The 24,000-nt window shown below is 46.6% G+C and overlaps 1 protein-coding gene and 1 long non-coding RNA gene across 2 annotated transcripts; one reads left to right on the top strand and one right to left on the bottom strand.

The window, feature by feature from the left end:
* Positions 1 to 385: 385 nt before the first annotated feature.
* LOC135979553 (maestro heat-like repeat-containing protein family member 2A) lies at positions 386 to 6,624 on the bottom strand (the record flags this gene model as incomplete). Its single annotated transcript, XM_065579891.1, has 5 exons — positions 5,966 to 6,624; positions 3,775 to 3,917; positions 2,094 to 2,216; positions 919 to 1,201; positions 386 to 484 (listed from the first exon to the last, which is right to left on the bottom strand). Coding segments are annotated over exons 1-5 (688 nt in total), but the record flags the coding sequence as incomplete, so codon positions are not given.
* A 578-nt stretch (positions 6,625 to 7,202) lies between these two features.
* On the top strand, positions 7,203 to 23,927 carry LOC135979554 (uncharacterized). The gene is made up of 3 exons (XR_010596837.1): positions 7,203 to 7,303; positions 21,773 to 21,854; positions 23,794 to 23,927. It is a non-coding gene; the product is annotated as an uncharacterized LOC135979554 (long non-coding RNA).
* The last annotated feature ends 73 nt before the right edge of the window (positions 23,928 to 24,000 follow it).

Here is a 24,000-nt window from a genome sequence, read left to right on the forward strand (position 1 = left end):
ATAAAGAAACTAAGGGGAGAGAATGGGTGGAGGAGTGGAGAACAGGGGATTTTTAAATGTTCAGTAATGAAATCTGCTCCCTTCACCTCCTCCCCCAGGAGCCTCCTGGAAGATGGGCAACTTCAGCCTTTGTGTGTGTGTTTATTTTAAATTATATCCATGAGTCATAAAGGGCCTGAACTTACAAATGCTCAGCGCCTCCTGCAAAGTACGGAGCACTCTCAACTTCATTGAGTGCCACGGGAGCCAAAGAACGCAGCACCTAGTGCAATCCAGGGCAGGGAGCACAGTTCAGGGTCTGTTTGCAAACTTGGCCAGTCACTTCAATCTGTACCAAGACCCCTCAATATCCATTTTGGGCACCTCCAGTAAGTGCTGCTCTTACCACCACAAAACGCTTGTCTCAGCCTGCTGTCCTTGACTATCCCCAACATGGAGAACATGCGCTTCAGGGTCATTCCCACATAAGGGATACACTCAAGTGCTGCAGAAAAAGGCCAGAAGAGAAGGAAGAAAGATAATCAGCTGCTCTCCGCCTTCTTACAACACACTTAGAAACACCGTGGGGCAGGATGCTATGGGCTCCTAGGCCATTTTGTGCTGCGTAAGCAGAGCAGAATGGCTTTAAAGCAGCCATTGAAAGCCAGTGGGGGATTCACCCTGAAGAGGGGAATCCTCCACCAGTGTACAGCTGTGCCCAAAGGCCAACTCACTCCCAGAGTAAGGGGAGAGAGCACTGGGACAGGATGGGAAGTGGGGTGGAGAAGAGCTCCACTAGACCTGACCTTCCCCCATCCGATCCTTCAGGAACTTCAGTCAGGGACATAAGTTAGAGCTTGCACCTCTGTCTGGATAGCTCATGATCTGGAAGCCAAGAACTAGCAACAGCAGTTAATCTTGTGTCTCTCCCACACACACCCTCATGCACACACTCAAACAGAGCTCTGTTTAGCTGTAACATTTTTTGGTAGAGAGAGTAATCCCCTGTCCTTAAATGAAAGACAATAACTTTGAAACAAAAGATGGAAATTACCATACCATAGGCTGATGACAGGTTGCCCAGTGTAATGAAAACAAACTCTTCAGGCAGCCCCAGTAGTTTCAGACGACACTGCAGCTCGTACATCACCTCATAGAAATAGCAGCGTGCCAGGGTCACTAAGGTGTTGCTAGCTGCCACTTTTAGTTCATTTGTTGCTTCCTAACAACAACAACAAAAACACAGAGAGAGAGAGAGAGAGAGAGAGAGAGAGAGAGAGAGAGAGAGAGACTGAGGTGAGTGAAGCCAGTTGCACTAGCCAGAGTTGTTTATATGAGTCAAGTCCTTATTTCTGTGCATAAGTTGTGAATGAAGCCTCCCAACTTTCTGTGGCTAGAGTCATTAGTCATAAATATTCATCAAGTCATTTGGCTAAACAATTTTCAGCCTTTGAGTTCCTTGCAAGCTGCTTAGTTAGACTATTTACTATTAGCTACTTGTGGTGGATGTCATATGATATTTTTCCCTGCTCTTCCCTGAGGAGGTAGTGAGACACAGACTGGGCAGCTTCAAAATATTCAGAGAGCTTTCCTGGAATAAACTGTCCCCCAAAAGGAGGCTGACTTCCTTTGGAACAAGAGAGGGATTTTTCCATGGGTTTTCCTGCTGGCAAACTATATTCTAAATCCAATGCTGCTTCTTTTGGAGACAGCTCAGATTCTGTCTGTCTTGGGGCTTTATACTGCCACTTATCGCTATAGTATCAGAGCGCCTTCCACATAACATCAGGATCAATAATGAAATCCCTAGTAGACTTTGGGAAAGACTTGCTCGTTCAGAAACCATAGGCCTGTCTCTGTGTCTGATATCATGTGTCTCGGGTCCTGATCCCGCAAAACACTTAAGCACATGTGTAACTTTCGCATGTGAGTTCTCCCATCCTATGCATGTGCACAAGTGCTGTCTAGGACCTGGGCTTTGGTCTGGAGGAAGGTGTAGGCCTCTAATAGGAGAATATATTTTTGTTTCAGTATATAGTTTACCCCCTCAAAAAGAGTTTTAATTAGTTAAAGCTTTGGATCCTTTGATTAGTATCTCGGGAGAACTAACTTACCTGAGTCTCTCTCATGTGGTTTGAGGCCAGGGTTATTATTTTGTTCAGTAGCCTTCTCTCTAGGCCCCCGGTGTCCTGCTGTAATATTTTCTCCAGGACACAGTAAATGTCAACTCTGTCTCGCTGGGGACAAAACATAAAAGAGAACAAACAATTGGCAAAAGTTTTTCTTGATTACCACACAGTCATTTGGCAAATAAGCCCCTGCCCTAAAGAGCTTACAATCCAAACATGAAATGACTAGCCCAAGTCTTATCATAACAGAGCAGGTCTGTGGCCAGGAAGAGAATCCATGTCTCCTGAGTCATTATCCAGAATCCTATCCACGAGGCCACACCGACTCCTCAGCCTGCATTGGCTTAAGTGGTGTAAAACATGCCATGCCCTCCAATCACCGCATTTAGCAGCACTTCAGAAGCAGCCGAGCAATTACATATTTTAATCTTCCTGGAGAGAACAGAGCCAGAATAAGCCTCCTTCACGCCCCCTTATCTAGTTTCATTTATTTAAAACAAACAATACAAATGAGCACCTTGCCCTTGCTCTATCCACTCCAGACAGAATTTGTAAATTTGTAATTACAAAATACCCAACTCCCGCAATAAGTCCTCAACAGCTCCTAGGGGAAATTAACTCAGCAGTTAGATCTACATCTATGTGACCTGCATGCCAAGGTCATAAAGCACTTTGGAATGTTCAAAGCCAATCAGATCTCTTGACTGGCTAAACATTCCAGTGGTTCTGCTTGAAAAGGAATGCTTCTGCACACTGCAATCATACCAGACAGCTCCACTGGGGAGAAGCTCCTTCCATTCATTTTTAAATGGAAGGAGGATTTGTTTAATTGAAAATTGTCTCTGATAACTTATGAATACATAAGCAGTACGTAATTCAAGTAATTAATCAAATTAATTAGCATAATTAATTGAGTGATTCAAATAATTAAAGTATTATGAGGCCAAGTTCAGTTCTGAACTGAACTGCTTGTCTTGGCCTCCTAGTACTTTAATTGGAACTAAAATGCCTTCTGTGTTGGCCCTTAATAGAGAAATGGACTTTGTTGGATGCAAGTATTAATAAATGGAAAAAGGGGTCTGAATATTACTCCTGGGGGAATTCTGCACTACTGCGCACTTGCATAATTAATGAGCCTAGGATTTAGAGCAGGGAGTCAGTTCACTTGGGTTTTATTCACATTCTTTTACTAACTTGCTAAGTGGTGTTGAGCAAGTAACTTAATTCCCTGTGACACAAATCATCCATAAATGGGGATAATGCTTACCATTCTCACAAGGGTGCTGTGAGTCTTAACTCATTAGTATTAGGTAAGTGCTTTGAGATTTTTGGATGAAGATGCTAAAGAAGGGCAAAGTATTATTGGAAGAGCTTACGGCAAGTCCTACAGTGTACTTTTACTATATCCAGCCCATGTACTCCACTGTGTGTAAAAGGACAACGCTCTCTTTATAGACCATTATATCATCCTGATCTGTAATAACAGCATTTTGCATTATGAGTTTATGCCTGAGGACAGAAGGGTGAATACGGATTATACTGATGGTGCACCAGTCCAAGTTCTATACTGAATTACCCCCATGCGTTCCCCTATACCCCCCTGAAGTCAGGCAGAATTTGGTGTGGACACATGGAAAGCAGATGTAATTTCATGAAACTGCCCTACCTCATCCTGTTGCAGTTTCTCTAGCAGCACTGTCACAACGCTAGCCAGCTTGGTCTCAGCTATCAAGGCAATCCTGAGGGCAATTTTGCCCTTATCTTGGTCATCCATATTTGCCAGGAGGGAAACAACCTCATTATAAACACCTGAAATTAAATAAAAAGATTCGGTTGGTTACCACTGATAGTAGAAATTGATGCTGGCCTCTTTAATTCATTATCCAGTAAAGAATTCTGCAGGAGCCCAAACAGTTTGAGAAGTAGACCTGGGAATCATGTAAATCCTCTTCCTTGCTCCTGATGACCAGGTTTGTTTGCTGAACTACCCAATGTGTTTGGGGGGAAATCATAATGAAGAAAATTTGCTCCTTTCAAGTAGATCCCCACGTAAAATAATCTTCCTTTCCCTCTTTACTATCAATTCAAGAGTTTTGATCGCATACAGAATAATAATTTATGGCCAAATTTTTCAAAACTGGGTGCCTAAACTTAAGCTCGTAAATCCATATTAAGGCACCTATGCCCTGAGTCAGCATCCTAATCATATGCTTAACTCTAAGCCAACAAAGAGACCTAAAGTTAAGCACCTGCTTAAGAGTTTTGCTTAGTCAGGGCCTCATTTTCAAAAATCCTGAGCACCCAGATGTACCTATTGGCTATGCTGGGAACTTTTTGGGGCTCAGTATCTCGTGAAAATCAGGCCACTTTTTTAGACCTCAGTATGAATTTAGAAGCCTAACTTTAGGCCCCCTGTTTTGAAGAAAGCCTTTAATCTTATTGTATGGTTGTTTAAATACTTGCAGAGAAGACTCATGGAACAGAGTTCATCCAGTTGCCTGTAGAGGTCATAAAGGACTTTCCCCCATGCACAATTGACTAGGTGTATGCTGTGAGTGGGGTCAAGTGGTTCCCTCCAACCTTCATCTGAAACATCAGGGACTGACCATAGCAGGAGAAGGGACACCTGGTAAGGTGGACCAGTGCTCCAAGATGGTTCAGAGAATCTGTTTCCTTAGATGTCCCGCTCACATGCTCAGGGTCCAATTGATCTCCAGAGTTGTGAGTGGGAAGGAATTTCCCCCTGCTCAGAGTGGCAGGGACCTTTGGGTGGGAGGATGGGACACTGATCACCTGCTAGGATCATGTGGGTATATCTGACCTAATCAATTCTCTACCGTTGCAAGGGCCTCAGGCATTGGTGGAACCGCAGTCTCTCCTGTCCTCTGCCTATGGCACACAAGAGTTTAGTCTCCTAAAGACTGAAATGTTTTAGTGCAAGACAAGTTTTTGGGTTCAGTGTAGGGTTGCTAGGTGACATTTTAATGGCCTGTGAAATACAGGAAGTCAGACTAGATGATCTAATGGTCCCTTCTGGCCTTAAACTCTATGAAACTATGAAATAGCTGATATATTAAAAAAATCCGGATTTTATCTCCCATGTATCTCTTAGCAGTGGGCAGAAATTCTCCAGGTGACTTAATATTTAACAAGAACTCTGAAATGCCATATTTATCTGTTTCCATTGTAACAGCATTCCAAAGCATGAAGGAGGAACTAACAAGATTTCCCCTTCCCAGGAAAGACTGCTTGAGGTTAGGTGATTACCCATCCTTTATGCAAATTGCATCCTTCAGTTCTAACACCCAGATGCAAACTGAATCATAACTGTAACCTACACTGCCCATCTAGCTGCAGTAGTGATAGTGTGGGATTAGGAGCACTAGTGTTGCTAAGAAATGTGACCCCATGCTTTCTTATCCTGCATTTAAGATATTAGCAGAGCTTCATTTAGACAGCTAGAGGAGAAGTCCTTCTGCATTTTTTTGTTCTAATTTCCCCCATCTCTGGTGGATTCCACAGCTAGATCTTGGCTCCATGGATGCAGAAGACACAAAATGAGGACCCATAATAAACATAAAACAACTGGGAGAAAGATGGAAGATCTCCCCCATAGCATTCAATAGAAACTCAGATTCTCAGGAAAGTTTGCAGGTCTAGAGGCTGTAGGCCAACTCCTTAACTGGTGTAAATCAACACAGCTACAAGGAAGTCAACAGAGCGACACTGGTTTACAGCAGCTGAGATTCTGGTCATATAAATGGAGAACATTACAGCTAATCTATCTGTATGCCTATGCTTTCTAAATGTGTTTGTGATTATAGAAAGGATATAGAGAATACAATGCTGACCCTTACCTCTGTCCATTACCTCCTGCTCACTCACAAATTTATTCATGTTTAATACTTCCTTCAGTCCGACCTCCAAAGAGCTCCCGTACTGATAGGCAGCTGGCCTCTCAGTCAGTCATGTCCAGGATAGCCAGTTAAGATTATGCAAGCACTATTATGACATCCATGTGACTGTGGCACACCACATAAACTGCTGCTGACCAGGTATGTGCTGTAATTACATGGTCAAAGTTATTTAGGCTCCTAACTCGCACTGAAATCAATAGATGTTAGGAACCTTAATACATTTCAATATCTGGGCCCATACATGTAAGCAGTCCAATAGGTGGCTAAATTTGCTCCAGTGTCGAATTTCTCATTCTCTCGCCGTCATTTTGAATTTTGATTCGGTCCCTCTCTCAGTTTGCCATACTTTCCACTATCGGTTTAATCTGAAAATCTGCTCCTGGTTGAAATTATATAAAATAAAAGCACCAAAGCAAGAAAGAGAAGAAACGGCCTTGGAGAATGCACAGTGACACTTGAGTGTGGTTGGTTGGCAGGTTTCCTTTGCTTTTTAATTTGGTTGATCAAAAAGCCAGATGAAACTTTACATTGGCAGTTGTGCCTTTAATATTGTCTCCTTGAGAAACTGTCAGCTTTCCTGAACTCCTTTATGCCTTAGATTTTTTTCTCATGGGTGGCTACCGACCAATTCTCTGAGTATGTTAAAGTCTGCTTTTTCTAGTTCTTCTTCTATCATTCTCACTCCTTCCTTTCCTTAGAATCATGAAATCTATCATTCATGATCACTTTCACCCAAATCACCTTCCACCTTCACAACCAGCTCCTCCCTGTTGGTCAGAATCAAGTCTAAAATGGCTGTCCCCCTGGTTACTTCCTCCATTTTCTGAAACAAAGCATTGTCCCCAGTATATTCCAGGAACTTACTGGATAATTAGATGTCTGGGTAGGTAAAGTCCCCCATTATTAACAGGATTTGTGTTTTGGATATTTCTGTTATTTGTTCTAGAAATGCCTCATCTCCCTCCTCTTCCTGATTTGGGGTGTCATAAGTATAAAGGGAAAGGTAACCGCCCTCCTGTGTACAATACTGTAGAATCCCTCCTGGCCAGAGACTCCAAAGTCCTTTTGCCTGTAAAGGGTTAAGAAGCTCAGGTAACCTGGCTGACACCTGAGCCAAAGGACCAATAAGGGGACAAGATACTTTCAAATCTTGGTGGGCGGAAGGCTTTTGTTTGTACTCTTTGTTTTGGTGGTTGTTCGCTCTTGGGACTAAGAGGGACCAGACGTCAATCCATGCTCTCCAAATCTTTCTGAACAAGTCTCTCATATTCCAAACTTGTAAGTACAGCCAGGCAAGGTGTGTTAGTTTTATCTTTGTTTTCTCAACTTGTAAATGTTCCTTTTGCTAGAGTGTTTACCTCTGTTTGAAGAAGAACAGGAGTACTTGTGGCACCTTAGAGACTAACAAATTTATTAGAGCATAAGCTTTCGTGGACTACAGCCCACTTCTTCGGATGCATATAGAATGGAACATATATTGAGGAGATATATATATACACACATACAGAGTGTGTATATATATCTCCTCAATATATGTTCCATTCTATATGCATCCGAAGAAGTGGGCTGTAGTCCACGAAAGCTTATGCTCTAATAAATTTGTTAGTCTCTAAGGTGCCACAAGTACTCCTGTTCTTCTTTTTGCGGATACAGACTAACACGGCTGCTACTCTGAAACCTACCTCTGTTTGCTGTAACTTTGAACCTAAGGCTAGAGGGGGGTCCTCTGAGCTCTTTAAGTTTGATTACCCTGTAAAGTTATTTTCCATCCTGATTTCACCTTTCTTTCTTTAATTAAAAGCCTTCTTTTTAAGAACCTGATTGATTTTTCCTTGTTCTAAGATCCAAGGGGATTGATCTGGACTCACCAGGAATTGGTGGGGGGAAAGGGAAGGGGGGGGAATGATTAATTCCTCCTTGTTTTAAGATCCAAGGGGTTTTGGATCAGTGTTCACCAGGGAATTGGTGGAAGAGTCTCTCAAGGCTACCCAGGGAAGGGACTTAGCACATTGGGAGTGGTGGCAGCAAAAGCAGATCTAAGCTGGTAGAGAAGCTTAGAGGTTTTCATGCAGGTCCCTACATCTGTACCCTAAAGTTCAGAGTGGGGAAGGAACCTTGACAAGTGATATGTAATAGACCCCTACCAGGACATCACCCCTGTTTTTTCCCTCTTTTATCTTTACTCAGAGACTTTCAACTGGTCTGCTTCTCACCTCCTTCCAGACCTCAGAACAAGTGTACAATGCAATACTTCCTCTTTTTTTCCCTGCCTGTCCTTCCTGAACAAGCTATAGGCCTCTATACCAATATTCCAGTCATGAGATTGAACCCATCGAGTATCTGTGGTGCCAGTTAAGCTGAGTTATGACTTATGTACTAAAACTCCCAGTTCTTACTGTTTATTCCCCATTATTATCACTCCTTGCATTTGTGTATAGACATCTAAGATGTTAAGCAGATGCCCCCATAGATTTCCCTCTTGTTTCTCCTATAATTCGACTGCAATTTTCCACATCTACTTCTCCTCAAATATCTAGTCCTCTATTAAGGTCACCTTTTTTTTACCAGGTGGCTTTTTTCACCTGCCCCCTCTGAACTTAGTTTTAAGCTCTTCTCATAAGGTTGGTGAGTCAGTGCATGAAGATGTTCTTCTCCTTCTTGGTCAGACGGACCCAATCTCTTCCCAGCAAACCTCCTTCCTGCAATAGCAGCCCATGGTAGAGGAAGTCAAACCCTCCCATAGACCCATCTTCATAACCCTATTATGTGGACCAGTGGTTCCCAAACTGGGTTTCACGAACCCCTGGGGGTTCGCAGAACGTTACAGGGGGTTCGCAAGAAAAAAATCATTAATGGTGGCCAGAGGACCCCGGCATTGGAGGCAGCAGGTGGGACCTGGTTGCAGGGCAGACAACCAGAGCCCCAGGGAGAGCAGGGCTGTGCAGTTGGGGCTGGCAGCCCAAGCCCTGCCCCCATCAGTGGGGGGAGCCGGCAGCCCTGAGCCCCAGCGCTCTGGCAGCCCCAAGCCCCAGGGAAAGCGGGGCCGGGCAATTGGGGCTGGCAGCTCGAGCCCTGACCCCCGTCAGTGGGGGAGCTGCAGCCCGAGCCCCAGGGAGAGCGGGGCTGGGCAGTTGGGGCCGGCAGCCCGAGCCCTGCCCCTGTCAGCGGGGGAGCCGGCAGCTCGAGCCCCAGAGCTCCGGCAGAGCTGGCAGCCCCAAGCCTCAGGGAAAGCGGGGCCGGGCAGTTGGGGCCAGCAGCCCGAACCCCAGCGCTCCAGCGGAGCTGGCAGCCCCGAGCCTCAGGGAGAGCGGGGCCGGGCAGTTGGGGCCGGCAGCCCGAGCCCCAGCGCTCCAGCGGAGCTGGCAGCCCCGAGTCTCAGGGAGAGTGGGGCTGGGTAGTTGGGGCCAGCAGCCCGAACCCCACCGGTCAGCAGGACCTGCAGCAGAAGCTCAGTGGAGCTCAGTTGACCGGGGCGGTCAATGGGGTCCAGCAGCAGGAGCCCCAGGGAGTGTGGATCCAGCAGCCCAGGCCCTGGCGCGGGGCCAGTAGCCTGAGCCCTGTGGTGGGCAGGGTGGCAGCTGAGACCCCCAGACCTGCAGGTGGCAGCTCGGACTCCTGTCCTCGTCAGACAGGGGAAGTTGGCATGGAGAACAGAGTTAGCAGGAGCAATGCTGTACGTGGGGGGTGGTCCAAGCTAATTTGTCCCTCGCTGGGCACCCTCCTAGGGAGAAACCTCGTGGCGGAAGAAAAGCTGTTTGGGAGCCAAACCAGCCGGAAGCACGTTGTAGCCAGTGTAGCAGTGTTAAGGTGTCTCTGTAATTGTCATTCTCTCTCGAGTGCTGTTTTGCTTCAGTGAGACTTGAGTGAATCTTCTCATTTTCTAGTTGGTTGGTTGTTAGCAGTCTCTCTGTGTTGTTTTTATTAGAACTTTTGTACACAAGTTCAATGGATAAGTGGCTGAAAAAGGAAAGTGTAAAGACGCTGGAATCAGCTAGTGTTTCCTCAAGTCCACACTGTGGAAAATCTACGTCTAATGATCATGATGGTCCTGGAAAGTCACTTACAAAGAAAAGAAAATATGAAGATGATTGTATAAAATATGGCTTTACATGCATTGGTGATCAAGAATGTCCAAAACCACTGTGTGTGATTTGTGGTGATGTTCTAGCAAACAGCAGCCTCAAACCTTCTCTACTTCGGCGCCATTTACAAACTAGGCATCCTGCACAACTCGACAAGCCTGTTGATTTTTTTCAAGCGAAAATTAGCTGTGAGGAAAAGTGACATTACCAGTTTTATATCCAAAGCAAGTACTGATAATGAAAATGCACTTGAAGCATCATACCGCGTGAGCTACCGAGTAGCAAAAGCATCAGAAGCCCATACCGTAGCAGAGAGCTTGATTGGTCCATGTATAAAAGACGTAGTTCATTGCCTGCTCGGAGAAAAGGCTGCAAAAAGGATTGACATGGTACCTTTGTCCAATAATACGTTGTCACGAAGAATTAATGACATGTCAAATAACGTAGAGACCACAATTGTACAGAGAGTGAAAAATAGTCCATATTATGCTATACAGTTGGATGAATCCACTGATGTAGCTAATCTAGCTATTTTGCTACTGTTTGTACGTTATGTGAATGAAGGTCTGGTTGAAGACTTGTTGTTTTGCCGACCATTGGAAGAATGTACAACTGGAGAAGATATCTTCAATCTCACTAATGCATATTTTCAAGAAAAGGAAATAGATTGGTCTCGTTGCCTAGGCATTTGCACTGATGGGGCCACATCAATGACGGGGAAGTATACTGGATTTGTAGCTTGAACAAAAAAGGTTGCATCAAAAGTCTCTTGGACTCATTGCAGCATCCATAGACAAGCCCTCGCAACAAAACACATGCCTGAGGGACTGAAGGAAGTGCTGGACAATGCAGTGAAAATGGTGAATTTCATAAAATCACGGCCAACAAATTCCAGAATATTTCACGTACTTTGTGAAGAAATGGGTAGTAGACACGATTGTCTGTTGACCCATACTGAAGTTAGATGGCTCTCGTGGGGCAAAATCCTGGTGCGCTTGTTTGAGGTTAGAACGGAAATCCTAGTTTTTTTTCAACAGCCACCCTTTCCACCTTGCCAGCTGTATGGAAAATAATGTCTGGCTCCAGAGCCTAGCTTATTTAGCAGATATTTTCTCAAGAATTAATGACCTAAATTTATCTCTTCAAGGTCTCAATATAACAGTTTTCAATGTGCAAGACCGAGTTGAATCCATGATAAAGAAGTTACAGTTCTGGGAAAGTTGTTTGGAAAACAATCAAACTGAGTGTTTCAGTAATCTTCATGACTTCCTGGCAGAACATAAACTTCAGTTGGATCAGTGCACTAAAACCAATATAACTGCACACCTAAAAGGACTTTGCACAACATTCAGGGATTACTTTGCAGCTATATCAGGCGATAATGACTGGATTCGCAACCCTTTTGATGATACCACTTTCTCAACACAGATATTGAACACTGAGGAAAAAGAGAAATTGATTGAGATCTCCTGTGATTACGAACTGAGAAGGAGTTTCAGAAATCTGTCATTGATCAACTTTTGGCTGAGTTTAAGAAACAAGTACCACCTTCTGGCAGAAAAAGCTGCTGCAGTTTTGTTACCATTTTCAACAACATACTCATGCGAGAAAGCGTTTTCCTCGTATGCACATCTGAAAACCAAATACAGAAACAGACTTGATGCTGAACCAGACCTGAGACTTTATCTTTCTCCAAAGGTTCTGGACTTCAAAGAGCTATGCAGAGCAAAGCAAGCGCATCCATCACACTGAGGAAATTTAAATGTAAAACCCTGGAAATATTCATTTTTAGGAGGGGGTTCACGAGATTTCACAATTTTAGAGAAAGGGGTTCGCGGGCTGTTAAAGTTTGGGAACCACTGGCTGGGAGTAACGTGGCAGCTCTGGGCACTGACAGGCAGGCTGCTGCCCATGGTGCCACACAGCCCCTGGCGGGGGGGAAATGGCTCTGTCCGATGGGACAGGTCAGCAGCTCTCATCAGGCAGTAAAGTGGAGTGCCCTGCCCCCCAGAGAATCCCTACTGTTCCTCACCAGCCCCACAGAGCACCCTGCCTCCCCCATCAGCCCTACTGAATGCCCTGCCCCCCGCCCACTAACAGCCCCAGCCCCGTTACCTTGTTCAGCTCTCTCTGGTACGCGGGTATCTTCCTCAGGATTTGCAACAGGTCCTCGATGTTGACCTGGAGGGAGGCGGTGGTGATATCCTGGCACCTCCCAGCACACAGAGCTCCCTGCAAGGCAGAGGCCTTGCCTGGGGACAGCCGCAGCAGCCCAACCACACGTGCCAGGACGGGTCACTCAGGCCACGCGTGGCAGTGGCTTGGGTTAGACCTGCTCTTCCCAGGCCAGCTGGAATGAGACGGGAGCCCCGCAACCCGAGTGCCCCTTGAGATGTAAAGCGGCAGCGGGCCAGGGAGATGTCAGCACTGGCTCCCTGCAGCTCTCCCTGCGCGGCCCTGACCCTGCTTTCTGACCCCGCCTCGTGGGCCTCTGCCCTCCCCGACCGTGGGGAGCTCCAGAGCCCAGGCTGGGGGGCAGGGGGCTCCGCATACACCTCTTAGCCCTTTACAGGCAAACCCTGGGAGCAATTGGACAGCCCTCCCCCACCACCACCAACCCCTCCTAGGGCAACAGGGCAGCCTCCCCTCCCCATCAGTGGCAGTGGGATTGGGTTCCCCCGTCCCAGGCTCCCCCTCCCAGCCCCCACTGCACCTCGTCCGTGGTCAGCCTCTTGCTCTCACAGAAGGTGCGCAGCAGCTCCGTCACCTTCCTGCAGCAGGGAGAGGGGTCAGGCCGGAGCCAGGCACTGCCTTAGAGGTATGGGGGTGCGCTGTCCTATGCTACAGGGGATGGAGCCTCCACCCCACGGGCACCACGGTTCTCTGCCTCGAGAGCCTCGGACGGGGCGGGGGGGGACTCTTCCCAAGTTACCCCAGGGCAGAGTTCAGTGCACCTCTGGGGGCTCCTGGTGCCCTGATGGGGGGGGGGGGCTGAGGGCAGTGGCAGGTCCAGCAGGAGGTCGGTGAGGGACTCACTCAAGGGGCTGTGAGGTGCCTGGGGAGATCCTGGGATCGGGGGAAGAGAATGTCCAGGGGGATTCCCGAGAGGAGAGGCAGACAGTTGTTCTGGAAGGGAGCACTCAGGGGTCCTTTGGGGAGAGGGGCTGGGTCCAGGGGGTCTCAACACTCAGAGAGGAGCATGTCTGAGGGACAGGCCCCAGCACTGAGGGGGAGGGGAAGTCCTGCCACTGAGCAGGAGAGGGGTGTGTTGCTGGGGGTGTCCTTGCACTGGGTGGGAGAGGAGTGTATCCAAGGGGGAGTGGGGTTCCAGCACTGGGTGGGAACGGAAGGGGAGGGGTGTGCCCGAGTGGGCCACAGGGTGGGGAGGGCTGTGTCTGAAGGGGGGGATGGGGGAAGTCCCGGCACTGGAAAAGAGGGGGAGGGGGTGTGTCAACGGGGTGGGCTGTCCTGGCACTGGGTGAGAGAGGTGTGTCTGAGCGGGAGGTCCTGGCAGTGGACGTGGAGGAGAGGGCTCTGCCGAAGGAGGGCGGTAGCAAGTCCTGGCACTAGGCATTGGGTGGGGCACAGAGTGGTGTGTCCGGCGGGGGGGGGGGATGGGTCCTGTCCCTGCAGGGCCGGCTCTAGGATTTTTGCCACCCCAAGCAAAAACAATTTTGGCAGCCCACCCACCCCCCATTTTTTTTCTTACCCCACCCCCGGCCCTGCCTCAACTCCGCCCCTTCCCCAAATCCCCTGCCCTGCCTCCTCCCCCCAGGCTCTCAAGCCTAGGAAAGAGGGAGGGGGAGAAGCGGCGCGCGAATCAGCTGTTTTGCGCTCCGTGGCCATTCGGGCTCTCCCCCTCCCTTCGCAGGTTTGAGAACCTGGGAGGGAGGGGGAGCAGTGACGTGCGAGCGGCAGCAGCAGCGGAAGTGAGCTAGGGTGGCCGGGGCACACTTTTAGGGGCGGCAGGGGCGGCATTCTGGTGCTGGCCATGCTGCCACTAAAAATGTGCCGCCCCAAGCACCAGCTTGTTTTGCTGGTGCCGAGAGCCGGCCCTGCGTCCCTGGGTGGGGCACGGAGGGGCATATCCGGGGGGATGGGCAGGGCACGGAGGGGCGTGTCAGGGGCAGGGCTGAGCACGCTCACTTGGAGACATCAGTGATGTGCATGTGGCATAGCTGCACCCAGAGTTCGTTGTCTTCGTCCAGCAGCACCTCCTTCTCCTGCTGGGTGCTTCCCGGTGCCCTCTTCCCAGGCGGCCCTGTGGGGGGCTGCGGGTGCCGGGTGGGCGCGGCGGAGGGGTGAAGGCCCCGTGACAGGACAGGTCTGGGCGTGTCCATGAGCCGCTGCTCAGTGCACGGGCTGGGCAGGGTGTGGCTGGGACAAGGGTCACGGTCTGCAGTGTGTGGGCATGAGCCGCAGTAGCCCGCAGCATTGCCCGCTCCCCCCGCTGCTGTCGGGCCGGCCACGGGTGGGCATGCCGGGCATGAGGACCAGGCACACACCGCTCTGCGCCGCGGCTGGGCTCGGGGACTGGAGCCAGGGTGGATCCGGGCTGGGTCAGGTGGCCCGAAGTCACAACCACTGTACAGACAAAAAGAACAGGTGTACTTGTGGCACCTTAGAGACTAACACATTTATGTGAGCATAAGCTTTCGTGGGCTACGGCCCACTTCATCAGATGCATAGAATGGCACATATAGTGAGGAGATCTATATACATACAGAGAACATGAAAAGGTGGGAGTTACCCTACCAACTCTAAGAGGCCAATTAATTAAGATGAGCTATTGTCAGCAGGAGAAAAAAAAACTTTTGTAGGAGTAAAAATGGGTTAACTCCTGTTCTTTTTGCAGATACAGACTAACACGGCTGCTACTCTGAAAACTGCACAGACAGTGTGTGGAGCGGACCTGCTGCTGCTGCGGGCGTGTGGCAGTTCAGCTGGAGTCGGATCTGCACCCCCGAGTGTGTCACACAGGGTCCTGCCACCACAGCCAGTCTCTGCTTCCTAACGTGGCAGCTGCTGTCATCCACTTGCTGTGTTCTCTCTTCTAACTCTAGGCAGGAAGCCTCACATGCAGCAGCATTCATTTACCTCTCTGTTTCTTAGTGATTGTTGAGTCGAAAGGGGTTTACTAAGTCACAGAAAACTCATGCTTTTTTGCTGTATGCCTCTTAAGGGTGATAGATGTGACTTCTGTAAGGGCTGCCTTTACAGGTTAGGAAGGAGTAAAAGATGAATGGCACTAGATCTTTCAACTTTTTGTGGGCAGTGTGTTTGGGGACTTTTTCCCCTATCAAAGGACAAGTGCTGCTTTTTTATTTTTTAAAGGTTTAGCCCCAGTGAAAGGAATCTGGGAATTTCTATACGCCTGTTTGTTCATAGAACTGGTAAATCGTGGGTTGTGGCTCTTCCAGACAGCTTGATGCTGTGCTGTTAAATGACTTCAGTGCTAACTAGTCAGTTCATATTAGGTTGACAAATTAAGCAGAATCTTCTTTATTTCTAGATTATAGTGTGCAGGGATGGTAAGCTCTGTGATTCTGCTTAGATGCCAATGTTTTCAAAATGAACATAGGAACTCTTTATTTCATTTTGGTTTTGTACTGCTTTATTTTACAAATTAAAGGAACCTTGTTATTTGGTGCTGTTTTTAAAAGCTGGCATATAATATGATGGAGTATTCATTCTATAAGTTAGCTACCAGAGGGTGTTTATAGTGACAATAGTACTTTGAGCAGTCAAAAAAGTATTAAAGCATTTTAAAATGAGAGAGAATCAGAGGATAGTTCAAAGATTTCTCCTAAAATAGATGCTACAACAAACATGATCTTGGTCCAGAAGGGACCATTCTGATCATCTAGTCTGACTTGGTGCAGTTCTTTGGCTAGTACAATGCAGGAAGTCCATAATTTCTGTTGAAGCTATAGCATAACATGGTCTCAGATCAATGGTCCATTTAACGTAAGACTGGCCGTACTGGGTCAGACCAAAGGTCCATCCAGCCCAGTATCCTGTCTACCAACAGTGGCCAATGCCAGGTACCCCAGAGTGAGTGAACCTAACAGGTAATGATCAGAGGGATAAATACAAGGGAGGGAGAGGAATTATTCCAGCTTAGTACTAATGTGGACACGAGAACGAATGGATATAAACTGGCCGTGGGGAAGTTCAGGCTTGAAATTAGACGAAGGTTTCTGACCGTCAGAGGGGTGAAATATTGGAACGGCCTTCCGAGGGAAATGGTGGGGGCGACAGACCTGTCTGGTTTTAAGATTAAGTTAGATAAATTTATGGAGGGAATGGTTTAATGGTAAAACATAGTAGCCAAGGAAAACCAAGCAATGGTACGTAAATAGTATAATGGCCAACAGGGGTCAGGCTAGAGACTCTTGCCTACATGCTCGGGGTCTTACTGATCGCCATATTTGGGGTCGGGAAGGAATTTTCCTCCAGGGTAGATTGGCTGAGCCTCTGGAGGTTTTTCGCCTTCCTCCGCAGCATGGGGCAGGGATCACTAGCAGGAGGGTCTCTGCCGATTGAAGTCACTGAAACACAGGATTGGGGACTTCAACGGCAGAGTCCAGGGAAGGGTTTTGTGGCCTGCAGCATGCAGGGGGTCAGACCAGATGAGCATAATGGTCCCTTCTGACCTTAAAGTCTATGAGTCTATGAGTCTAAGTGATCTCTCTCCTGCCATCTATCACCCCCCTCTGAAAAACAGAGGCTAGGGACACCAGTTCTTACCTATCCTAGCTAATAGCCATTAATGGACTTAACCTCCATGAATTTATCCAGTTCTCTTTTAAACCCTGTTATATTCTTAGCCTTCACAACCTCCTCAGGCAAGGAGTTCCACAGGTTGACTGTGTGCTGTGTGAAGAAGAACTTTCTTTTATTTGTTTTAAACCTGCTGCCCACTAATTTCATTTGGTGGCCCCTAGTTCTTATAACCCAATAGTTAACCCAATATCCTGTCTTTTGACAGTGGCCAGTGTCAGATGCTACAGAAGGAATGAACAGAACAGGGCAGTTGCAAGTGATCCATCCCATCCTCCATTCCCAGCTCCTAGAGGTTGGAGGTTTAAGGACACCCGGAGCACGGGGTTCTGTCCATGACCATATAGGCTAATACCCATTGATGGACCTATCCTCCTGAACTTGCCTGATCCTTTTTGGAGCCCAGTTAGACTTTTGGCCTTCAGAGCATCCCCTGGCAATGAGTTATACAGATGGAGTGTGCACCGTATGAAAAAGTATTTTCTCTTGTTTAAAACCTGCTGACTATTAATTGGATTGGGTGACCCCTGGTTCTTTTGTTGTGTAAAGGGATAAATAACACTTTCTTATTCACTTTCTCCATATTATTCATAATTTTATAGACCTCTATCATATCTCCCATAGAATCATAGAACTGGAAGGGACCTTGAGAGGTCATCTAGTCCAGTCCCCTTCACTCGTGGCAGGACTAAGTATTATCTAGACCCTTCCAGACAGGTGTTTGTCTAACCTGCTCCTAAAAATCTCCATTGATGGAGATTCCTCAGCCTCCCTAGGCAATTTATTCCCAGGCTTAACCACCCTGACAGGCAGCTTTTCCTAAAGTCCAACCTAAATGTCCCTTGCTGCAATTTGAGCCCATTGCTTCTTGTCCTATCAGAGTTAAGGAGAACAGTCTTTCTCCCTCCTCCTCATAACAACCTTTTATGTACTTGAAAACTGTTATCGGGTCCCCGCTTACTCTTCTCTTTTCCAGACTAAACAAACTGAATTTTTTCAGCCTTTCCTCATAGATCACATTTTCTAGACCTTTAATCATTTTTGTCGCTCTTCTCTGGACTCTCTCCAATTTGTCCACTTCCTTCCTGAAATGCGGCACCCAGAACTGGACACAATACTCCAGTTGAGGCCTAATCAGTGCAGAGTAGAATGGAAGAATTACTTCTCGTGTCTTGCTTACAACACTGCTGCGGAGACAGAGATGGGTAAACTACAGGCAACCTCCAGCCGCGGGACCATCCTGCCTGGCCCTTGAGCCCCCAGCCCCTCTCCCGCAGCTTTAGCTCACCGTGCAGTCAGTACTCGGGGCGGCCGGGCTGCAAGCTCCCCATAGGAATGTGCTACTTAGGGAGCACCAGGACTGGCAGCCGTAAGTAGTACACCATAAGTACACATTTCTACGAGGAGCAATTTAATATATTACACCTAGGTAGGGAAGGCTGTGCCTCCCCAAACAGCCTGCCCCCGCACACTAACTGCCCCCCTCATAATACCCGACCCATCCAACCCCACAGCTCCTTATCCCCTGACTGCCCCCTCCTGTCCCCTGACTGTCCCAACCCCTATCCACATCCCTGCCCCGACAGGTCCCCCTGAGACTCCCACGCCTATGCAACCACTCGCTGCTCCTTGTCCCCTTACTGCCCCCCCAGGACTGCCTGCCCCTTATCCAACCCCCCAGCTCCCTGCCCCCTTACCATGCCGCTCAGAGTACCAGGACTGGCAGCCATAAGTAATACACTGTAAGTAGCACATTCCTACGGGGAGCAATTTAGTACACTACACCAGCCCTTCATACAGTTTCGGAACCCCAGTGTGGCCTTCAGGCCAAGAAGTTTGCCCACCCCTGTGCTAAGACACCTCAGAATGGTGTTTGCTTTTTTTGCAATAGAGTTACACTATTGACTCATATTGAGCTTGTGGGTCTCCAACTGCCAGATTTCTTTCTGTAATACTCCTTCCTAGGCAGTCGTTTCCCGTTTTGTATGTGTGCAACTGATTGTTCCTTCCAAAATGGAGTCCTTTGCATTTGTCCTTATTGAATTTCATCCTATTTACTTCAGATCGTTTGGATTTTAATCCTATCCTCCAAAGCACTTGCAACCCTCCCAGCTTGGTATTGTCTGCAAATGTTATAAGTGTACTCTCTATGCCATTATCTAAATCATTAATGAAGATATTGAACAGAACCGGACCCAGAACTGATCCCCATGGGACTCCACTCGTTCTGCCCTTCCAGCATGACTGTGAACCACTCATAACTACTCTCTGGGAATGGTTTTCCAACCAGTTTTGCACTCACCTTATAGTAACTCAATCTAGCTTGCATTCCCCTTGTTTGTTTATGAAAAGGTCATATGAGACAGTATCAAAAGCTTCTACCGCTTCCCCCCTCCCACAAGGCTTGTTACCCTGTCAAAGAAAGTTATCAGGTTGATGTGACATGATTTGCTTTTGACAATCCATGATGACTGTTACTTATCACTTTATCTTCTAGCTGTTTTCAAATTGATTGCTTAATTATTTGCTCCATTATCTTTCTTGGTTCAGCAGTTAAGCTGACGGGTCTGTAATTCCCGGGTTGTCTTTATTTCCCTTTTTATAGATTGGCACTATATATATGCCCCTTTCCAGTCATCTGGAATCTCTCTCGTCTTAATAGCTAATGGCTCAGATATCTCCTCAGTCAGCTCCTTAAGTATTCTAGGATGCGTGTCATCAGGCCCTGCAAAAAGAACAGGAGTACTTGTGGCACCTTAGAGACTAACATATTTATTAGAGCATAAGCTTTCGTGGACTACAGCCCACTTCTGTCATCAGACCCTGGTGACTTGAAGACATCAAATTTGTCCAAGTAATTTTTAACTTGTTCTTTTCCTATTTTAGCCTCTTCTGATCCTACCTCATTTGCACTGGCATTCACTATGTTAGATGTCCAATCCCCACCAACCTTCTTGGTGAAAACTGAAACAAAGAAGTCATTAAGTACCTCTGCCATTTTCCCCATTTTCTGTTGTTATTCCCCCCCACACACACACACAATTGAGTAACGGGCCTACCTTGTCCTTGGTCTTCCTCTTGCTTCTAATGTATCTGTAGAATGTTTTCTTGTTCCCCTTTATGTCTCTAGGTAGTTAGATCTTGTTTTGTGCTTTGGCCTTTCTAATTTTGTCCCTACCTTGTGTTATTTATTTATATTCATCCTTTGTAATTTGACCTGGTTAAAAGATAGGAAACAAAGCGTAGTATAAATAATCAGTTTTCAGAATGGACAGAGGTAAATAGTGGTGTGCCCCAGGGGTAGTTTCTGGGACCAGTCTTATTCAACATATTCATAAATGATCTGGAAAAAGGGGTAAACTGTGAGGTGGCAAAATTTGCAGATGATACAAAATTACTAAAGATAGTTAAGACCCAGGCAGACTGCAAAGAGCTACAAAAGACTCTCTCAAAACTGGGTGACTGGGCAACAAAATGACAGATGAAATGTCATGTTGATAAATGCAAAGTAATGCACATTGGAAAGCATAATCCCAACTATACACATAAAATCATGGGGTCTAAACTAGCTGTTACCACTCAAAGAAAGAAAACTTGGAGTCATTGTGGATGTTTTTCAGAAAACATCCACTCAATGTGCAGCAGCAGTCAAAAAAGCGAACAGAATGCTGGGAATAATTAAGAAAGGGATAGATAATAGGATAGAAAATATCATGTTGCCTCTATATAAATTCAGTGTCCTATTTAGAATTGTGTTCATAATCAATATTGAAAGGTGGTACAGCTAGCAAATGATAAAAAGCCAAAATACAGGATATATTGTAGATCAGGGGTTCACAACCTTTTTCTTTCTGAGGCCCACCCAACATGTTATAAAAACTCCATAGCCCCCATGTGCCACAGCAACTGTTTTTCTGCATATAAAAGCCAGGAACAACATTGGGGGTAGAAACAAGGCCATTGCCCAGTTCCCTGTGCCATAGTGGTCTCCCACCATGCAAAGTTGCTTTGGCTTCAGCACCATGCAGTGGGGCTTTGGCTTTCTGTCCTGGACCCCCCAAGTCTAATGCTGGCCATGCTTTGTGGACCCCTGAAACCTCCTTGCGGCCCCCCTCAGGGGGCCCCAGACCCCTGCTTGAGAACCACTGTTGTAGATGTCTTATGTGTACAAACTGTAGATGTACTGTTCTTTTTCCTTCATTGGGGGAAATCAGACTCTTGAAAAGGGTACAGTAGTCTGGAAAGGTTGAGTCCCACTGCTCTACAGTGCTTCTTGCACCTTCTTCTGAAATATCTGGTACTGGCCACTGCCTCTCTAGTCTGTGGTGAACTTTTAGGAAAACAAGTAGTGAATGTTGCATGCTTCCAGTGACTGACACAATCTTTTTCTGAGTTCAGTAGCTTCCAAAAAATTTAAATTCCCAAGTTCAACCAAGGGAAAATAGTGCACACAAGCTCATGTGCTTTTTATTTCAAAGAGAGTGGGGATCCCTAAACCCATGTTCTGGGTCAATCAAGAGCAACAATACACTATGCTCTGAGCTATAGTGCCGCTCTTCTCTCTCCCACCTGCTTCTCGGATCTCCAGTGGCATTGCAGCCATTCGTTAGTGGTAAGTTTGGAACCACTGTCTGAATTCTATGGCTAAAGCTTGCTGCTCAAGCTTCACTCCTCCACTGCAAAAGAAATCTAACTTTTTTTCTTCTGTTGCATATTAGCTCCTTGGGAATGTTCCACCTTTCTTTGTTATGACCATTGGTGTTTACGTTTATATTCACTGGTTTGCATACCGTTTGTTTGCAAATTACCAAGCATACTTCTAGGTGGTATATAAATGTAATTAACAGTATGATATCGTAGTGTAACTGTCTCTACACTGCAGGTCAACAAGTGGCCCTGGAAACTCATATAGTGCCTCTGGCAGTAACCGTCACCTTGAGCAGACACAACACCACGTAGATGAGGTATGGTTCTTGTATAGAGCAGCTTTACCATTCCTTTGACCTTGGGAAACCTGACAGAGGGAAGACACATGGAAGTGCTGTGTGGGCAAAGAGTAAATTTGTCTGCTTCAGTGTATGAACCAAACACTAGAATGTCTTCATCGTTTGTCCCTCTTGTGATCTGAACTATCATCTTGAGACTTGTTGCAGGAAACCTGTGATACTTCCCAGGTGTTGACCTGATCTTGCAAAGATGACTATCTTGTGAGCCAATGTGTTAACTGCATGACTCCAGTTGGTTTCTGACAGAGAATGAGCTTTGCTATGTGGAAATCCACAATTGCCAGGGGTTTCTAGTTCTATATCAAAACTACGGCAAACTTCCTGCATGAGCCAAAAGCCATCCTTGGCTGAGAGCCTCATTTCTTTCTGGCTGGATAGGGTAGCACATCACTTCCTTTTCAGAAGTCATAGGTGCTTTGTGTGTCAAAAGAAACATTGTACAGTAACTCCTCGCTTAATGTTGTAGTTATGTTCCTGAAAAATGCTACTTTATGCGAAACGATGTTAAGTGAATCCAGTTTCCCCATAAGAATTAATGTAAAAGGATGGGGGAGTTAGGTCCCAGAGAAATTTTTTTCGTCCGACAAGAGACTTTATTTTAATTTTTATATATGTGTGTGTGTGTGTGTGTATATATATTTATATATATATATACACACACACAGTATAAGTTTTAAACAATTTAATACTGTACGCAGCAATGATGATTGTGAAGCTTGGTTGAGGTGGTGGAGTCAGAGGGTGGGATATTTCCCAGGGAATGCCTTACTGTTAAATGATGAACTAGCACTCTCCTGAGCCCTCAAGGATTAACACATTGTTGTTAATGTAGCCTCACACTCTACAAAGCAGCACAGATGCTGGGAGGAGACACGGCATGGCAGAGAGAGACTGTGTCTCTGTGAGAGAGGGAGAGACAGATCCACACACCCTGTGTGTGTGTGTGTGAGAAAGAGAGAGAGAGATGTGCATTGTCCCTTTAAGTACACTCACCCCCACTCTAAGTACACTACACTACCTTTTTAAGAAGATTGGCAAGTTGAGACAGCAGCTGCTTCCAGCAAGCTCCCTCTGTCCTGAGCCCTGTCATGTCCCCCCTTGCTCTGTGGAGATAGGGTACAGGAGCAGGGGGGAGGGGGACACCCTGACATTAGCATTCCTCTTCCCCCGCACAGCAAGCAGGAGGCTTCCAGGAGCAGCTCCAAGGCAGAGGGCAGAAGTAGCATATGGCAGTGGGGGAAGGGACAGCTGAACTGCCCGGCAATTGATAGCCTGCTGGGCGGCTGTCACACAGGGAACTTAGGGAGGCTGCTGGTTTACCCTGGTTCCAAGCCCCATCAGCTAGCTCCAATAGGCTGCTCTTTCTGCAAGCAGTGGACAAAGCAGGTGGCTGCCAAACAACATTATAAGGGAGCATTGCGCAACTTTAAACGAGCGTGTTCTCTAATTGATTAGCAATGTAATAACGTTAACCGGGATGATGATAAATGAGCAGTTACTGTATTGTTCAAATGCTAGCTGTGGCTTCCATAACTGAGTTTTTCTTATACAGTGATGACCCTTCTCTAACATGCTAGATTGTTAGTGGAATACTTTACTTTCAGTAGGAGTAAGTTTATAAACAAAGCTTCTGATATTGAAACCCCAAGGCAGGCATTGGGAATCTCCAATTCAATTACTTAGTTCCACAAATCTTTTAGCTAATATAAGAACCTAAATTCAGTATTGTCTACTCTTAATCAAAAAGGCAATATCTTCTGCTTTATTTAAAAACAAACGCTTGAATGATGTGAATGTTATAAAAGGTGTCTGTCAGGATATGCTGCATGCTTAAAGTGTTTGAGGAGATGAACATCTAACACATGAATAACTTACTGTGACTATTAAATCACTGTAGGTGATTGACATCATGACGGTGAACGTGGACAAGGTTTTGGAACGAGATCAGAAGCTGTCAGAGTTGGATGATGCACTGCAGCGGAATTTGAGACCAGTGCTGCCAAGTTGAAAAGAAAGTATTGGTGGAAGAACTATAAGGTAACCATGACTTGAGTATTTCCAATGCAAATTAATGTCACTAAGAACTAGAAGTTGTTGAATACTA

The sequence above is a fragment of the Chrysemys picta genome, unplaced genomic scaffold (assembly GCF_011386835.1).
Source record: "Chrysemys picta bellii isolate R12L10 unplaced genomic scaffold, ASM1138683v2 scaf990, whole genome shotgun sequence".
In the NCBI taxonomy this organism is placed as follows: domain Eukaryota; kingdom Metazoa; phylum Chordata; order Testudines; family Emydidae; genus Chrysemys; species Chrysemys picta.